We start from the raw sequence: 17,980 nt of genomic DNA, 5'->3' as shown, positions 1-17,980 counted from the left end.
TGGGAAGTCCTCCTCTCCAGGGCCCCTGGAGGTGCCTCCTGGGGTGGGCAGGAGGCCAGCGCTGCCCTCCAGAGGGCTGTGTTCTCCAGCCAGCAGCTGCTGAGCTGCTGCTCAAGCCTGAGCTGCAGGAAGAGGCTGCTGTAATGCTCTTGGCTCATCAGCAACAGAAAGCCAAGAGGAAGCCCTCTTGGGCTTGCCAGTCCCCATCCTGGGGGGAATGTCCCAGAGTCAGCCCCACTTCCCTTTTCAGTTCCCCCCCAGCTGTTTCCAGCTGTTGGCCCTGTGCTTGGTGCTCTGTCTGCCCTGTGTCCCTGCCAGCTCTGCAGGTGCCTTTGCCTCTGCCATGTGTTGATGCCAGCTGCTTTGCTCCAGCCAAGGCTTTGAGGCCCCCTCCAGGTGCAGAGAGCTCAGCTCCTCTCTGCTTCCATGCCTGATCTCTGGGTGCTTGGTGCTGTGCCTCTGCAGGGTGCCCCAAAGCTCAGCTGCTGTGCAGGGCCAAGAGGTCCCTTGGGGCTGGGGGTGCCCAGGTGAAGCTGGGAGCCAAGTGTCCAGCTCTGCTCTGCTGCTCTGCTGCACTGCCTCCCTTGGCTCCTTCCCCAGTGCCAGCTGCAGGAGATGCCCAGTGCCAGGCCTGTCTCTAACTGCCCACTCCTCTCTCCTCTCTGCAGCTGTGGGACGTGGTCACAGAGGTGGAGCTGACCCTGCAGAACTGTGGGAAGCTGCCCTTCCCCTTCGTGGTGCTGAGCCCTGGCACGGGCACTGCCCGCAGCCCCCTGCCCGCTGTGCCCCTGGTGGTGCCCAGCACGGTGAGGATGGGGGCAGCACAAGGGCCTGACCCTGGCCCTGTGCCAGCCTGCCCTGGCTGGGCTTGGAGGGGAAAACCGGGGAGAAAGAGAAGAGCAGGAGGGAACTGTCCCAGCAGCAGGCAGGGCTGGGAGCTGTCTCTGCTGAGGGGATGCAATCACAGGATCCTTTGGCTTGGAAGAGCCCTTTCAGATCCTCAAGGCCAGCTGGGAGCTCAGCACTGCCAGGCCAGCCCCAAACCCTGGCCCTTGGCACCACATCTCCACAGCTTTTCAGTGCCTCCGGGGCTGGGGACTGCCTGCTGCCCTGGGCAGCCTGGGCCAGGCCTTCACAGCCCTTGTGGGGAAGAAATTGTGCCTGATGGCCAACCTCCCCCTCCCCTGGCACAGCCTGAGAGCATTTGCTCTTGTCCTGGGTCACCTCCTGTGGGAGCAGACAGGAACTGCCCTGCCTGCCCCTGCAAGGGCTGCCCAGGAGACTGCCTTGCTCTTGCCTGGCCATGAAGCTCCTGTGCCAGGAGCTGGAGCAGCCCTTCCCTGCTCCTTCACCCCTCCAGCTCTGCTCCTCTGCAGCAGCTGGGGGGGGCAGTGAGGGGGCCAGGGCTGAGCAGGGCTGGAGCAGTGCAGAGAGGAGTTTGCAGCATCCCAGCAGCCTGCCCTAGCTGCAGCTGTCCCTGCTCACTGCAGGCCTGAAGGAGCTGCTGGCACAGAGGCTGGCTGGAGCTTCTGTAGTGAGTGGTGGTCCCCAGGGGGCAGGAGCTGGTCAGGACCTGAGGGAGCTGCTTGAGAGGGTCCAGCCAAGGGCTCTGAGGGGACTGGAACATCTGTCTGGTGAAGAAAGGCTGAGGGGCTTGGGGCTTTGTAGCCTGGAGAAGACAAGACAGAGGGCAGATCCCCTCAGTGCTTCTGAAGCCTTCAAGGGGACCCAGGGGGCTCTGGCCAAGGCTTTGTCAGTGGTGCCCAGGGAGAGGACAAGGGGCAATGGGCACACACTGCAACAGCCAAGTTCCATCTGACAGCAGGAGGACCTTCTGTGTGTTGAGGGCAGTGGGGCACTGGGGCAGGCTGCCCAGAGAGGCTGTGGAGTCTCCTCTGGAGCCATTCCAAAGCCTCCTGGCTGCACTCCTGTGCAAGCTGCTCTAGGTGACCCTGCTCTGATGATCTCCAGAGGTCCCTTCCAAGCCCTGTGATTCTGTGACCTTGAAAGGTCCCTTCCCAGCCAAAGCCTTCCAGGATTCTGTGACCTCAGCTCCTGAGCCTTGGGTGGATGTCTCTGGGCTGGAGCAGCATTCCTCTCTCAGGCCCTTGGTGCCATGGGCAAAGGAAGCCAAATGGCTTCCATCTTTCCTCCTGCCTGCCTCCTGCAAGAGGTGCCAGGCTCATGCCCTCTTCCTGCCAGCTTCTGAAGGCACAGCTCTGCTTGGTGCTGCTGTGGCAGCGTGGATGGTGCTGGCAGTGGGGCTGGGCTGGCTCTGGCTGTGTCCTGTGCTGGAGTGGGGGCTCAGGGGGCAGGTCCTGCCCCACTCCTCAGCTCCTCCCTGCAGCCTGAAGGGGAGCAGGGACCTGCAAGTGCAGCCCTGTGTGCAGTGGGCAGCTGAGGAAGGCTGCAGATGTGTCCTGTCACCCAGAGCCAGGTGCCTCTGGATCTGCTTCCTTTTGCTCTGGCCTGGGACAGCTCTTCTGGAAGCCAGAGACACTTCTGGAAGCCCCAGTGACACTTTCTGTTCTAGATCTTGTCCTAGGCTCTGCTGCTGTGTGGCCAGAGATGTGTTTGCAGCTCACAGAATCACAGGATTGTCAGGCTTGGGAGGGAGCTCAAGGCTCAGCCAGTTCCAACCCCCCTGCCATGGGCAGGGACACCTCACCCCACAGCAGGTTGCTCACAGCCACCTCCAGCCTGGCTGCAAACACCTCCAGGCAGGAGGCTGCCACCACCTCCCTGGGCAGCCTGGGCCAGGCTCTCACCACCCTCATGGGGAAGAACTTCTTCCTAACACCCAACCTGAATCTCCCCCTGTCTAGTTTTGCTCCACCCCCCCAGTCCTGTCCCTCCCTGACACCCTCCAAAGTCCCTCCCCAGCTTTCTTGGAGCTGCCTGCAGAGACCTGAAGGCCACCAGAAGGTCTCCTGGGAGCCTTCTCCTCTCCAGCCTGCACAAGCCCAACTCTCTCAGTCTGTCCTCAGAGCAGAGCAGCTCCAGCCCTCTGCTCCTCCTTGTGGCCTTTCTCTGGAGCTCAGCATGAGCCAGGGCAGGCTCCTGCACCCTGAGTTGAACTGCACAGGCAGGAGGTTTGGTGGGAGTCCCAGGTGGGGCTCAGAGCCCTGGACACCCACCTGCACTCCCAGGATCCCAGGAGGGGGGGTGGTTTGCAAGGGGCCTCTGGGGGTCATCCAGCCCAACCTCCTCCTTCCAGCAGGGCACCCCCAGCAGCGTGCCCAGGGGGGTTGGAATCTCTCCATAGGAGACTCCACAACTTCTCTGGGCAGCCTGCTCCAGGCCTCCAGCACCCTCACAGCAGAGAATTTTCTCCTCCTGGTCAGCTGGAACTCCCTGGGTTCCAGCTGATGCCCCTTGCCTCTTGTCCTGTCAGTGGGCACCACTGACAAGAGTCCAGCCCCATCCTCTTGTCCCCCACAAGCCCTTTAGCTCTTGCTGAGCTTTGAGCAGAGGCCCTCTCTGGGGCTGCTCTTCTCCAGGCTCAACAGCCCCAGGAGTCTCAGCCTCTGAGCCTCACAAAGATGCTGCAGGCCCTCAGCATGTGTGTAGTCTCCCTTGGACTCTTTCCAGTAGGTCCCTGTCCCTTTTGAGCTGAGGAGCCTAGTGGCCACCACTGAGGTGCTGTGAGAGGAGCTGCTGGCCCTGCAGAGGGCAGGGGCACTTCCCTTGCCTTGCCCAGCACTGCTGCTGGAGCTTTGCTTGGTCAGGCCTGGCTCCTGCTGGCTGAAGGCAAAGCCTGGGAGCAGCAGAGCTGTGCTGGTGCTGAGCAAAGGCCAGGCTGTGCTGAGGGAAGGCCTCCTCCTGCTCTGGAGGGATTCCAGCTCCCCCTGGCCATGCTGCTCTTGGGCAAGCTGCTGGGGGTGCCCTGCTTTAGCAGGGCAGTTGGAGTGATGACCTCCAGAGGTCCTTTCCAGCTCTCCCCACGCTGGCACTCTGGAGGGGACCTGGCAGCCTGGGGCAGGAGACAAGCTCTTGGAAAGCAGACAGCTAGAAGGTGCTGCTGTCTGCTGTCTTCTAGAGGAGAACCTGGCTGAGCATCACCCCCTCCATCAAAGCCTCTTTGGTGCATTCCCTCCCTGCAGGGTAGCCTTGGAGCCGGCCAGCAGCAGGTGCTGAAAGTCTCTTACCTGCCAGAAGCGCCTGGGGCCTTCTGCAAGGCTTTCCAGCTCCAAGTGGGTCACCTGGAGCCGCAAGAAGTCTGCCTGAAAGGAGAGGGAAGCTTTCCCAGGCTCTGCCTGCACCTGCCCAGGAACATCCAAGGTGAGCACTGCCTGGCTGCTCCTCAGGATGCTCCCCTGGGCTTTCCCCCAGGGCCTACCCCCAAGGCTGTCAGAGCAGCACTGGTGGCTTCCCCAGGCTCTGCAAGTCCCTGTGGGCTCTGTCCCAGGAGCCACCCTGCAGAGCTGGGTTTGCACCAGCTGGCTGGGGCTGAGCTGCTCCTCTGGGGGAGGAAGCTGGGCAGGGCTGAAGCTCAGCATGCAGGCAGGAGGAGCAGCTCCCACTGCCCAGAGCTGCTGGAAGAGTGTTTCTGGGAGAGGCGGTGTGGGGAGGGGGCTGCCCAGCTCAGATGCCCACACTGCACTCTGGGGGGTTTCTGCCTTCAGGAAATGAGAAATATGAGAAGGCCTTCAGGAAGGTGAAAGAAAAGATGGCCAAGGACAGTGAGAGAGATGGAGAAGTTGTCCTGGGGGAGGCTGCAGCCACAGAACCAACCCCAGATGACTTGGCTGCCACGGTGAGAACAGCTGCTGCCCTGTGTGGCAGGAGCCAGCCTCTCCCCCTTGTGTCACTGCATCCCCTTGTACCCCACAACAGGCTTCTTGGGGCCCTGCTAGCAGGTGGGACCTCCCTGCCCACACTCAGCCATGACTCTCATCAGCTGAGTGCTGCCCCAGGGGCTGTCCAGCCCTGGAGGTTGTCCCTGCTGGAGCTGGAGGAGCTTCCTGGCAGCTGGCTGAGATCCTGCAGGCCATGCTCATGGGGGTGAATTGATGGGGCCCCATCCCTGGGCTGTTTGTTCCTCCCAGGCCAAGCCCTGCCAGGTTTGCAGAGCTTGAGAGCAGCAGCCTGGGCTGGCCCTGGGACTGTGCTCAGCTCTCATCTGCAAGAGGCAGCAGCTCTCTCCTGGTCTCCTGCTCCAGAGGGCTTTTGTCCAGCTTGCTTCGGCACTCCCTGTGGGCAGGCAAATCCCTGGAGCTCTGAGAAGTTCCTGGCTTGTCCATCTGTGTCTGGCATAGCTTTGAAGGCAGTGTCTGGGCAGGTGAGGGTGCTGGAGCTGGTAGCTCTGGAGAGAAGGTGCTGCCCAAGAGAGCTGGAGGTGTCCCAGGCACTGAGCAGTGAGACAAGAGGACTCCATCACCCCCTCGAGAAGAGCAGGATGGGATCCTCTTTCAGAGCCAAGCCCATGCCCTGGGAAGGACCTTGGCTAAGCAGCCCCTGTCTTTCCCTGCCTCAGCTGGACACTGGGCTGCAGATGCAGCTGGAGGACATCCTGCTCAAGGAGCACATCCTGGAGCAGCAGGAAGCTGTGGCCTGCAGTGCCCCAGAGGAAGCTGCCTTTAGGCTGCAGGCTCGCCGCAGGCTTCTCAAGTGAGTAGAGAGCTCCACAGCCACCTGCAGGTGCTCTGGGGGTGACAGCCAGCAGTGCAGCCCTGCTGCTGAGAGCTGCTGGGCTCTGCAGAGCTGGGCACAGCTGTGGGCAGCACAAAGGCTTTGCTCCTGAGAGCTGTGCCGTGCTGCCTGGGAGCAGCTGAGTGTCCTCACTTCCCTGAGCTTTGGGGGTGCTCAGCTGCCCACAGATGCTGGGCTCTCTTCATGGAGCCAGTGCAGAGCATCAGGCCCTTCCAGACAGCACAGACAGCATTCCTGCTGAGCAGCTCTGAAAGAAGCAGCTCAGAACTGGCCTCCTTTTTTTCCCACCAGACCACACTTGGCCCCAGAGCAGCTTGGCAAAGTCTCAGCTGGGGGCTTGGCTGCTGGGGGGACTGCAGGGCTCTCCTAGGTCGCTTGGTCCTTCCTTCTGCTGCTTCATGCTGAGGAGCAGCTGCAGCAGGCTCCAGCCCAGGCAGAAGATGCTCTGCAGAACAGTGGGATGGCTCTGGACAGGACCTGCCCATGGGTCTTGCAGGTGTTGGTGGCTGTGGTCCCTGGGGCTCTGGGGACAGAGCTGGGTGAAGGTTTCCTGGGGCTCAAATCTGACAAGGCCCTGAAGCAGTTCCAGGCTTGGGCTGCAGGCCAGGCTCAGCAGTTGCACTGAGAGCAGTGGAGCTGCAGGGGGCTTCTCTGCAGTGGCACAGGAGCTGTGGGCAGTGTCCCTTGGGAACCAGCTGTGTTTGAAGGTGCCCCTGGGAGCTGCTGGAACCTGGGCCCTGCCTCCCCTGGCACCGGCCAGAGTCTTGTCCCCGGCTGCTCAGGTGTTGGGTGTCAGCAGCTTGAGCTGAGTTTTCCCAGTGGATTTGCACCTCCCATCCTGTGGCAACGTGGCCAGGCTGTGGGTTCAGGAGTGCCCTCCCTCCTCCCTGCAGAGCTGAGCTGCCTGAGCACATCCTGGACTTTGGCTGCGTGGCTCTGGGTGGCATCCACAGGCGCAGCGTGAAGGTCACCAACCCGGGGCACTTCCCTGTGTCCTTCCAAGTCTGTGGGCAGCTCCTGCGTGGCACAGGTAGGCAGTGCTGGGGACCCTTCCTGTGGCCTGCCTGGGACAGCTCAGCCTGAGCCCCTGGCCATGGGGAGTTCTCTTGGAGCACTTGTTTGTAAAGCTTTGTCCTCCTTGGGACCTGCTGCTTTAGAGCCTGAGCTCTCCTGGCCAGCAGTGCCCAGAGGCCTGGCCTGCCTGTGGCTGCCCTAAGTCTGCCCTGCAGGGGCTGGGTGGGTGAGCACCTTGGGCACCTCTCAGCACCTTCTGCACTTGGCTGCCAGCAGCAGCAGCTGAGCTTCTCTGTGCACTCTCTGGCCTTGTGTTGCAAGGAGCTGGAGCCTTGGTGGTGCTGAGCTGCTTGGTGTGAGGCTCACCAGGTCCTGGGGCTTGTGTTCAGCCTCCCCTGGGGGTATCCCAACAGCTTCTGGCATCAGCCCTGAGGCAAGGCTGCAGCACCACCAATCGCTGCCTTGCTGTGCAGAAAGGGTGCTCAGAGGTCTCCTCCCAGCTGCTTGTAGGGAGCACCATGGCATGGGAGTTCTTTGAAGAGCTCTGAGTGTCCTTCCCTGCACTTGCTGGAGCTCCTCAGCTGCAATGTTTTCCTTTCCCCTGTGGCTCCTGGGCTCTGGCTGTGCAAAGCTTTTGCCAAGGGAGAAGGAGCAGCAGCTTTTCTGGAGGTGCAAAAGATCCTTCCCAGAGCTGCTAGCCAGGACACTTAAGGTGCTTGTGAGCCATCTCATGTCCCCTGTGCCTCAGCTGCTTCCTTTCCATCTGTTGAAGGCTTCAGCGTGGACCTGGGGCTCGTGAAGCAGCTGCCCTGCTCCCAGAGCAGAACCTTCACTGTGTGCTTGGAGCCCCAAAGTGCCACCCTGCCGCAGGGCGAGGTGGAGGCACTGCTGCCCATCAAGGTGCCCTCTGCTTCCCCCCCTCCCTGTGCCCACACTGCCTTTTGGGGCAGCTGGCAGGCTGGGATCTCACCTGGATGCTCTGTCCCTCACTAGGTTGCAGGAGGACCCACATGTCGTGTCCTCCTCCGTGCCAAGGTGGCTGTGCCCTCCCTCAGCCTCTCCAGGGCCAGGCTGGAGTTCTCTGCTGTCCAGTGTGGGCAGTGCCAGGAAGAGACCATCCGGCTCTACAATCAGCTCCCACTGCCCTGTCAGTGGTTCCTCAGCAGGGAGGAGCCTGCTCAGAAGGTAAAGCACAGACAGGGTGTGACTTGGAGCCTCTTGGCTGCCTTTCTTTCTCCTCTCTTGTCCTCTCTGCTCCTCTGGCTGCTCGAACGCTTGGGCTCCAGCTGGGCTGAGGAGGCTTTGGAGGGTGCAGAGCAAAGCTGCAGCCCCTGGGCCTGTTCACCAGCTGGTGCTTCACTTTCTGCCATCTTCACCCCTTGCTCCTCTTCTGAGGAGCACCCTCCCCAGCTGCCTCTCCTGCCTCCACATTTTGCCACCAGTTCTAGGCCAGTGCTGGCCACATCTGGTTTGGATGTGTGCTCCTACCCCACGAGTGCCAGCACTGCAGGAAGCCAGCTGTGTCCTGCCAGAGCAAGGAGACCTCACCCCCCTGGTTTTGTGCTCAGGTGGACAAAGCTTTGCCAGCCAGCAGGCGTCAGAAGCTGCTGCAGGAGCTGAAGGCCAAGGCCTCTGTCTTTGAGGTGCTTCCCTCAGCTGGAGTCCTGGACCCTGGGCAGTGGTGCAACCTGCAAGTTAGATTTTCCCCCGTGGAAGAGGTGAGCTGGGTGGATGTCAGCCCCAGGAGGTCTGGCAGGGCAGTGTGGGAAGGAGAGCCCAGGCAGGGAGCAGGAACTGAGCTCTTCCTCGACATGCAGCTTTCTGCAAGCTCAGCTTCCCCTGCTGGAGCCTCTGCAGAGGGGGCTTGGAGAGCCAAACACTGAGCAGAGGACACTCCCCTCCCTCCTGTCTGCCTCCTCTGCCCCTCTTCTTCGGCTGCTCTTTGCCCAACACAGCAGTGCCAGGGCACTGGGCAGGATAACCCTGTGGATCTTTCTGCTAAGCACTGCACTGTCCCAGGGAGGGCTCCAGGGATGGGCATCTCCCACCTCTTTGGGCAGCCTGGGCCAGAGGCTCAGCATTCAGCTTCCAAAACATCTCCTTTCCTTGGGGTCTGCATCTCCCTTTTTCAGTACCAAACCATCCCTCCTTGTCCTCTTTTCTGTTCTCCATTCCCCTCAGAGGTGCTGCTACCATCCCTGGCCTTGGGGCATGGGGTGAATTTGAGGCCCTGCCACCTGGCACTTCATGGAGGAGCTTCTGCACTTTTCTCTTTTCAGAAGCCCTACCTGAGCCAGCTGAAGATCAACATTTGCCAGAGCAGCCAGCACCTCCAGCTGCTGGTCTCGGGCAGTGGGTTGGAGCCACGCCTGGAGTTCCAGCCTGAAGTGCTGGAGCTGGGGCCAGTGCTGCCATCCAGCCCCGGGGCACAGGGCACAGTGGTGGTGAAGAACCCTTGTGAGTTCCCCATCGAGTTTTACTCCTTGGAGTTTGACCAGCAGTACCTTGCTGAGGAGCAGGTAAGAGACAAAGTCTGGTCCCCAAGGCCACGTTCCTGGAGCTTCAGGGCACTGCAGCATTCCCAGCCTCGTGCCAGGGAGCTGGAGACAGAAGCCAGGGCAAAGCCTGGTGGTGTTGCAGGGTTAGCTCCTCTGCTGGCAGGCTGTGGAGGGGCTTGGCTAGTCCCTGGTGTTGGGAGGGAGGCCCGAGGGAGAAGATGGCTTGGCTGGGGAGCTGCTCCTGTGCTGGAGCTCCTGTGCTGGAGCTCCAGCAGTGCCTCCCACGAGTGGTTTCCCTTTCCCATGCACAGATCCTGCGGCAGCTGCAAGACTACGACTGCCGCAGGACCTTGCTGCTGCCTCCACGTGCCCCAGGGGAGCAGCTGCCTCCAGAGCTGCTAGAGGGCTGTCAGGGCCAGAAGAGGCTGCAGGATGAGCAGGCCAGGTCCAGTCCTCAAGACCCAACAGCCCAGGACAAGGCTGAAGGTTTGACGTTGGTTGTCTCGAGTGGAGGCTCAGCAGGGAGCCCAGCCCCCTTCCCCTGAGCTCTCCTCACTCCCTAGCTTGGTGGAGCAGGTCCAGGGTGACACTTGTGACAGCCATGAGAGCAAGCAAAGCAAGCTTCTGTCTGCCCTGTCTGGGGAAGAACTCAAAATGTCCCCTTGCAGGAGGGCCAGGGCCAAGGCAGAGGTCTGGGAGTTTTCCTCAGCTTCCCCAAAGGAACATCTTTGCCCCGGGAGCTGCTGGGGTCAGGCTGATGGTGAAGCTGTCCTGGGCAGCTCAGCGCCTTTGCTCTCCTCCCTGGCACTGCAAGCTGAGGTGCTCTGGGTGACCTCCTAAGGGCTGTTCTGGTGAATTCAGAGCCAAGCCACATCTACTGCAGTGACATTTCTAAAGCACCCAGGTGGAGCCTCTCCCTTGGGGCTCTGTCAGATGCCCCTTTCTGCCTGTGCCCTCCTTACTCAGCAGGACCTGGGACCAAGCTCCCATGAGGACCATGTAGACAGTTGATGGAAGGAGATTTCTCTCAGTCCTTTTAGGTGTTGCTGCATGCTCTGCTTTCCTCTTGCTGCCACCCCATTTACTTAGGGGCATGTTCAGCAGCATCAAGGGCAGAGCCTGATCTGCACAAGCTGAAAGGAAGTCCATGGATGTGACATTGGTTTGAGCAGAGTCTCCTCTGCCAGGATCTGAGGGGCTGGAGGGGATGGTGAGGATCACAGGTAGGCAGGAGGCTGACTCCTCTACCCATTTCTGCACAGCTGAGCATCAGCCAAGCTCCACCAGCATCAAGGAGGCCACAGAAGAACTGGAGGCCAGCCCAGTCCGTAGGGCCCTCGCCCGGTACCTCAGCGTCGCTGAAGGAGCCCCACAGCGCAAAGGGATCGTGCTCATCATCCATGGGGCACCCCTGGCAGGTACCTGAGCTGGAGCTCTTGGCTGTGAGGAGGGGGGAAGCAGGAGAGGCATGTCCTGGTGGAGCACGGTGCTGGGTTGAGCAGTTGAAGCGATGCAGGGGGAGGCACAGCTCTGCTGGGGTGGTCCCAGGCCCTCAGCAGCTGGTGCCAGTGGTGTGGCTCATCTGGTGTCCATGCAGCTGGGCTCTGGTTCCCCCCAGGAGGGTGACCATGTGCCCCTTGCTGCATGGCAGCACGGTGCCTGGTGTCCCTGTTGCCTGTGGAGCAGTGCCGAGCCCGGCCCGAGCCCTAAACTGTGCCCAGCTGCTGCCTGAGGCAACGCCAAGCGGCACAGGCCAGGGGATGGTCTGAGTGGTGGTGGCACAGGGCTCAGAGCAGCGCCCCAGGCCCAGGCTTGAAGTGGCTCCCTAAGGGAGGGATGAAGTCCTCCTCTGTTTGGGGAGCTCGCAGAGCCTGTCCCCGGCAAGCCCTGCGGCCGCAGGGGTCCCCAAGCAGCCTCCCTCTCTCTGCAGGCAAGACGTCGGCAGCGGCCGCCCTGGCCAAGCACTACGGCGCCGCCTGCCTGTCCCTGGACGCTGTGGTGAGCGAGGCCGTGGCGGCCGGGAGCAGCGCGGCAGGGCGGCGAGCCCGGGAGCTGTGCAGCGCCGCCGGCAGCCAGCAGAGCCTCCAGCAGGCACAGGATGGCCGTAAGGAGACAGGCTGGGCCCGGAGCAGCGCTGCTGCAGCCCCCGGGGCTTCCTGCTTCTGCTGGCTCCAGAGCAGTGGCAGAGCCCCGGGGGCTCTTGAGGAGCAGGGGTGCAGCACAGAGCAGGGCAGAGCCCTTGCAGAGAGCAGTCCTGGGGACTCAGACGCCAGCCGAAGGGCTCATGCAAGGGCACTCTGCCTGCCCTGCCCTGCCCTTCTCTGCACAGCTTCCTTTGCTAGGGGTGGGGAAGCCCCCAGCATCTTTCTCAGAGCTTTTCCCTTGCCTGCGTGCAATCTCCACCCTGTCCCTCATGGCCATCAGGCAGAACTTCTGCCTGCTTTCAGCAGGCACAGCCCTCTGAAGTGGCTCCTTAGGCATGAGGTGACTGACTTTGTGGCTTCACAAGGCCAAGAGGAAGGGCAGGAGCTCCCAGAGGAGTCTGAGATGAGAGCCATGCTGTAGCTGAGCTCTTTTCTCCCGCGGTTTCCCTGGGGGTGCTGTCAGCTCCTGCAGCTCCTGCACACTGAGTTGTTTTCCACCTGAGTCCAAGCTCTTGGCGGAGCCTTTATGGGGCAGTGGGTAGCCCAGGCTCTGCTGGCTGAGGCCACAGCTTGGCTCTGCTTGGGCTACCTTGGCATTGCTCAGCTTTGAACCTGCCTGGGTTGAAAGCTGGTGGAAGGAAGAAGGGTCTGGGTCCCTGGCAGGGTTGTCTCCCGTGGAGATGGACAGTGGAGGTGGGGCAAGGCATCCAAACCTCTCTGGCTTGTAACTGCAGTGCCAGGTTGGTCTGTCCTGCCACAGGAAGAGGAGAGCAGGGAAGGAGCTGCTTCTGGAGAACAGCGAGTGCAGTGTCCCTGCCAGGGTGCCCACTGGGGTGGAAGGTGCTGGTGTGCTCCTCCCAGCAGCCCCCTGAGCCTTCTGGGCCCTCCGCAGGTGTGAGGGCAGCTGCTGCCCTCTGGCGGCGGCGCAGCACCAAGGCCAGGCCCCAGAGCTCTGTGGACAACGGCAGGCAGCAGCCCCTCAGCTCCCGAGGCCAGCCCAGAGCTGCGGCCGGCAAGGGGCAGGCTTCTGCTGAGAGACAGCTTCCGACGGAGTCCTCAGGCTCCCAGGTGAGGCATGGCCTGCCCTGGCTGATGCCAGGGAACTTTCTGTGACCTTTGAGCTGTTTTGGTCGGGATAGGACTCCAAGATGATCAAATCCAGCTGCTGACCCAGCACTGCCAGGTCACCACTACACCGTGTCCCTCAGCACCACATCTTTCTGGCTTTTCAGTCCCTCGGGGATGGGGACACACCCCTGGCCCTGGGCAGCTGAAGATCAGGCTAGTCCAGGAGGCCTGGTCAGCTGCTTGTCCTTCCTGTGCTGTGTGCTGGTGCCAGCGCTGGGGGCTGCTGCTCCAGGGCTGTGCTCTGCAGGGTTGTCCCCCGGAGCCGCTGGCCTGCGCTTTCCTTTCAGTCCCTTGCTAGGGAGAGAGCTCAGCTCCAAGGCCAGCAGCTGGGATTGCCCAGGGGGTGCCAAGGGGGTTTATGTTGTGGTGATGTTCAGTGTGGTGCTGTTCAACACTGCAGGGCTCCTCCGGCTCTCCTCTCATCTCTGCCCCTCCTGCGCAGCCCTGGCTGAGCCCCAGCGGCAGCACGGTGGCAGAGCTGGGCCCGGTGAGCTGCGTGCTGCCCGAAGAGCTGCTGGTGGCCATCCTCTCTGAAAGGCTGCAGGTGCGTGGCCAGGGGGCAAAGGACACCTTCCTGCTGGAGAGGCACAACTGGGAGAGCAGGAGGAGTCCTGCTGTTGGAGGGGTCCTGGGCTCCTTGGGGGAAGCTGCAGATGCCAGCAGCTGGCAGGGCCGTGGGGACAGCTCAGAGCTTGGCACAGCTGCTTGGTGACCTTTGTCACTGAGTGGCCCAGAGCTGCAGCATGGCACAGCTGATTTTCTCTTGGCCTTTCTTCACAGCTGAGGGACTGCTCCCAGGGAGTGGTGTTTGATGGCCTGCAGAGCCTCTTTGCAGGCAGCACAGTGTCTGCTCTCCTCTGCCTGCTCAAAGCTGTTGGAAACCAACCTCGCATCTATTTTGTCAACCTGCTGCAGGATTTTGCCTCTTGGCAAGCCAGGCAGGCAGCTGCAGAGGAGCAGGAAGGTGAGAATCCTCATCTCCCTGCCTCCCAAGGCTTCTCTCCAGAGCCCTCAGCCCTGTCCACATGTGTCTGGTTCAGCAGCAGAGCTGGTGAGAGGTAGTTTCAGGAAGCCTTCGACTTCCTGCCTTGGTGCAGCTCACTGTTGCTTAGAACACAGCAGAGCTGAGGCTGGGAGACTTCTCTCAGTCTCCAGCACTGAAGCTTGGGCCCAGGTGCAAGCTGCTGGGGCTCAATGTCCGAGCAGCAGCCGGCTATGCACCATGCCTCTGTGCCAGACTGGTGCTGGTTTGGGGGTTCTTTGGAGCTGGGAGCAGGGCTGTGAGCTCCCTGCTGGCTCCTGGCAGGGCTGGGCCAGAGCTGTGGCTCCTCGCAGCTCCCCCAGCACAGCTCTGCTCTGTCTCTCCTCTGGTGCCTGCTGAAGGCCGGCAGCGGGAAGAAGCGGCCAGGAGGGAGGAAGCAGAGCTCTGGGAGCTGGGGGAGGAGGAGTTTGATGCCCTCACGGAAGAGCAGAAAGCTCAGCTGGAGAGCAGGATCCGACAGCTCCAGAGGGAGAGGAGGCAGAGGTCTGTAAGCCTTCTGTGGGGAGCTGCCCAGCACAGTGTCCCTGCAAGGTGTCCCTGCTCTGGGGCCCTTGGTTGGGCTTGGGGAGGTTCCAGAGAAGAGGCCAAAAGTGTCCCTGCCGAGCGGCACAGGGATGCTGCCTTCCCCCTGCCTGGCTGCCAGCAGAGGAGAGACCTTCCTGCAGGGAGCTGAGAACATCTCCTCCTGCTGCTAGTGCTGAGGCCTCGGGCTCAGAGCCTGCTGCAGGCAGCTGGGCTCTGTGCTGGCCTTGCCCTTATGCTTCTGAGGGTCTCTAATTTCATGATGTTAATTCCCATCCCCTTCAGCCCTTCCTCACCTCAGCAGAGGGGCTGTGGTGTGGGTCTGTGTGAGGCACATCTCCCAGGACAGACAGCACAGGTTTCCCACAGTCCCAGCTGGCTTCCAGCAGGAATCCTGTTTGTTCAGAGCCTGTTTTGCAGGAGGGGAGCTGCTGCAGCCTTTGTTTTCTGACTGCTGTGGCTGTCCTCCATAAGGAGCAGGCCATGCCCATGGAGAAGGGCTGGACAAGCTGAGCAGAGTTGGCATCAGTGAGCATCTTGGGTGGGATCAGCAATAGTGTGGTCAGCAGGAGCAGGGAAGGGATTGTCCCCCTGTCCTGGGCACTGGGGAGGCCATAGCTCCAAGCCTAGATTCAGTTTTGGAAGGACACTGAAGGGCTGGAGTGTGTCCAGAGAAGGGCAATGAAGGTGGGGAAGGCTCTGGAGACTGCCAAACCCCTGTGGGGGTGGTGCTGAGGAGCATGGGTTAGTGGGCAGCTGGCAGTGCTGGGCTCCTGGTTGGACTTGATGATCTGAAAGATTTCTTCCATCCAAAGGGATTCTGTGAGTCTCTGATTCTGAGCACTGGTGCAGGGAGAACTAGGGGTAAGTGCTTGGTCAGCTGCTTTACTCGGGGAAATCAAGAGAGAGCTTCAGGCATCAGTGTGGAGTGATGGTGGAGCAGCCTTTGGCCAGTGCCTGGGGGGACCTTACTGGAGCAGCAGCAGGATTTAGCCCTTCCAACAGCAAAGCCTCACTGGGGCTGGCCTTGCAGACCCCCTCCCCCCTTTCCTCCCTTGGAATGTTCCCAGCCTCCCCAGCTTGAGGGAGATCCCTGGAGAGGTTGTAAGGGCTCTGCATGGGCTCAGGGTCAGTGGCTGAAGTGCAGGAGCCCAGGGCTCTGGTGGGGACTCTCAGAGCTGTTTTCCTTTTGCCTTGCTGCAGGGCGCTGCAGCGGCTGGCTGAAGAGCTTGAGGAGCAGCAGCAGGAGCTGCAGCACTGGAAGGAGGCAGAGGAGCTGAGGAAGTGGAAGCAGAGCAAGAAAGAGCAGAAAAGGCAGCCTCTGGTCAGGGAGGTGGGTGGCTGTGTGAGCAAGAGCCCTGGGGATCTTCCCGCTGAGCTGCAGCCCTGTTGAGAATGCAGCAGCCCCAGGCCGTGCTGGGCAGCCTGCTCCTGGCTGGGGCTGTGCTGGGAAACAACAGCTGGTGCCTGATGGTGCTGCTGCTTCACCAGGGGCTTTGCCACAGCTCTGGGGGTGAGCTGCTCTTTTGGGATCAGGCTGCCTTGGAGTCCTGGCTCCACACAACTCCAGACATGCCCTGGGAAGTCCTGGGTGGCTTTGGTCCAGCATTCCTCCCCACCCTGCTTGTGCCCTGCAGCTCTGAGCCAGGGCCTGCCTGGGAAGTGGGGTCTGCTCCTGCCTGCCTGGCAGGAGAGAGCAGCAGGACCCAGGTGTTTGTGAGCAGCCAGGCTTCCTAAAGAGTCAGGGGTACTCAGCATCCCCAGAAACGAGCCCCAAGGACTGCTCAGGAGGAAGGAGGGCTCTGGAGTTTCCTGCTGGGCTTGGGGCAGCTCCTATGTTGCTGACTGCTTGTGGGTCTGGCACTGAGGGCTTTGGTTTCAGTTGAGCTCACCTGGGTACCAGCTGTGTTCTGGCCTGGGACTTGTAGAGCACCTGGCACAGATGATGCCTGGGCTGCTGTTGTAAAGATCATCAGTGTCCTGCAGCATTTGAGTCCTGCTTTGAAATGCTGATGGCTTTCTCCTGCTCCTCCTGCCCAGAGCATCAACACATCCAGCAGCAGCACCAAGCAGCTGAGTGTCAGTGAGCAGGCAGGCAAGAAGGGCTCTGCCAAGGAGGGCCCAGACTCTGCTGCAGCTGGCAAGGAAGATGAGAAGAAGCAGAGCAAGCTTGCCCCGGCAGACACCTGCTCAGAGCTAGAAGCCCAAGAGCAAGGCCAGGCTGACAGCAAGAACTTGGCCCTGAGCTTTAAGGCCTATGAGGCATCACAGAAAGATGTGGCACGTGTTTTGTCACGCTGGGACAGGGTGCAGGGTGTCCTGCTGTCCCCTTCAAAGCAGGAAGATCAGCAGCAAGCAGAAGATCAGCAGCAGCATTTATCCAGGCCCAGAAGGCAGAAGGCTAAAAAGAAGGAGCGTCAGGAGAGGCAGGAGAAAGAGCTCCTGGAGAAACTGAAGCCTCCTGAGGCCCCCAAGTTGTCTCAGCTGGAAGGGGGAGGTGCAGCAGGGTCAGCCAGTGGCCAAGAAGTCGGCGTGCCCTGCTTGGACATCGAGGTGCTGAGCTCTGCAGATGTGCTGAGCACCATCCTGGAGAGCAGGAAGCTGCCAGGGGCAGAGCAGGTAGGGCCCCACAATGCTCAGGTGCTGAGCCTGCCCCGTGGGGGCCCTGGGGCCTTGTGTCCCAGCGGGTGCCAAGGGCACAGAGCCTTCTCCAGGCTGCTGCTGCTGTCCCTCAGCAGCCTTGTGCTTTGGCTGGGGGCAGAGGGAGTGCTCTCTGTGCAGGCCTCCTGCCTGTCAGCTGCTCTGCCAGTCTGGGGAGAAAGGGGGTGCCAGGGCAGCCCCTGGGCTTTGCTCCCTTCAGCTGAGTCACTTGGGGCAGAGATTCCTCTGCAGGTGCCACCTGTAGTCCTGGCCCTGCTCTGGAGCCTGCTCCCCACCCTGGGCAGAGCAAGGGCTGTGCTCCACCTCAGTCAATCAGAGCTCCCTAACAGCTCAGTGTCTCAGGAGGTGTGAGGATAGAGGCCACAGGAGCATGACCAAGGTTTGCTCTTCTGCTTTAGGTGCTGGATGAGCTGGGCCTGGGTCCCTCAGGGCCCCCCATTCCTCCCCCTGCTGTCTACTCTGTGGTTCACTGCCCAGCCAAGCGGGAGGTGCCTGCAGAAGTCCTCCAGCACTTTGTGCTCCTGCCAGCAGCTGCCACAGGGCCAGAAGAGGAGGAGGCTCCTGAAAGTGTTGTGGATGTCCCCACTGTGCCCACAGTGAAGGTGCCAGGACAGGGACCAGGCTGGATGGGGGCAAAGGGGCAGGTGGGATGGAAAAGGGTGAGAGTGGCAGGGCAGTGCAGATGTGACAGGGCCCAAGCCTGCAGAGATCCCTTCTGGCTGTCCAGAAGAAAGAGCTCTGCTTGAAACACAGGGCCAGTCTGAGAGGAGAGGCAAAGCCTCAGCAGCAAAGCCTGCTCTGCCCCTCAAACCTTCAGCTGGGAGGTGCAAAGATGGAGAGGAGCTGGCACTGAGTGCTGAAAGCCCTATCCTGGGCTGATCCCCAGCAATGTGGGCAGCAGGTCAAAGGAGAGGCTTTTGCCCCTGTGCTGTGCTCTGCTCTGCTGAGAGCTCCCCTGCAGTGCTGGCTCTCAGGGCAGGTCTCAGCTGTCTTTCCCTTTGCTCTCTCCCTTTGGGGTGAAGACCTCAGAGGAGCAGGGCACCCCAGCCAGAGGCCATTGGAGAAGGGAGAAAGGCAGCAGCAGCCAGGAGGCTGTGAGGGGAAAGCAGAGCTCTGGCTGTGGCAGGAGAGATCTCCAGGGACCAGCCACAGGACCCCCCAGCCGTTCCTCTGAGGGGGCCCAAAGGCACGTGGACACCCTGCCCCCCCCAGAGAGCTGTGCCAGGTGAGCTGTGAGGGAGGAGGGATCCCTCTGCTTCAGGGCCAGCTTGCCAAGGAGGTTTCCCACCCCAGCTCCACCATGGCTCCTCCTGCTCTCC

At 61.3% G+C, this 17,980-nt stretch overlaps 1 protein-coding gene across 1 annotated transcript in view; it reads left to right on the top strand.

The window, feature by feature from the left end:
* The window catches only part of LOC137458139 (hydrocephalus-inducing protein homolog), a 66,415-nt gene that overhangs the window by 32,101 nt on the left and 16,334 nt on the right, over window positions 1-17,980 (top strand). Inside the window, exons 23-42 of the mRNA XM_068169822.1 lie at window positions 669-782; window positions 4,104-4,281; window positions 4,626-4,756; window positions 5,477-5,610; window positions 6,546-6,682; window positions 7,439-7,566; window positions 7,660-7,851; window positions 8,235-8,384; window positions 8,946-9,185; window positions 9,476-9,650; window positions 10,427-10,582; window positions 11,095-11,268; window positions 12,201-12,376; window positions 12,837-12,980; window positions 13,217-13,400; window positions 13,820-13,961; window positions 15,204-15,333; window positions 16,041-16,619; window positions 17,060-17,263; window positions 17,684-17,886. Of these exons, the coding sequence (XP_068025923.1) occupies window positions 669-782; window positions 4,104-4,281; window positions 4,626-4,756; window positions 5,477-5,610; window positions 6,546-6,682; window positions 7,439-7,566; window positions 7,660-7,851; window positions 8,235-8,384; window positions 8,946-9,185; window positions 9,476-9,650; window positions 10,427-10,582; window positions 11,095-11,268; window positions 12,201-12,376; window positions 12,837-12,980; window positions 13,217-13,400; window positions 13,820-13,961; window positions 15,204-15,333; window positions 16,041-16,619; window positions 17,060-17,263; window positions 17,684-17,886 (3,671 nt within the window). The remainder of the gene's footprint in view (window positions 1-668; window positions 783-4,103; window positions 4,282-4,625; window positions 4,757-5,476; window positions 5,611-6,545; window positions 6,683-7,438; window positions 7,567-7,659; window positions 7,852-8,234; window positions 8,385-8,945; window positions 9,186-9,475; window positions 9,651-10,426; window positions 10,583-11,094; window positions 11,269-12,200; window positions 12,377-12,836; window positions 12,981-13,216; window positions 13,401-13,819; window positions 13,962-15,203; window positions 15,334-16,040; window positions 16,620-17,059; window positions 17,264-17,683; window positions 17,887-17,980) is intronic.

The sequence above is a fragment of the Melanerpes formicivorus genome, unplaced genomic scaffold, assembly GCF_026170545.1.
Source record: "Melanerpes formicivorus ecotype bairdi unplaced genomic scaffold, bMelFor1.0.p_v2 SCAF_225, whole genome shotgun sequence".
Classification (NCBI taxonomy): Eukaryota; Metazoa; Chordata; class Aves; order Piciformes; family Picidae; genus Melanerpes; species Melanerpes formicivorus.
This window is presented reverse-complemented; position numbering and strand designations above follow the sequence as displayed.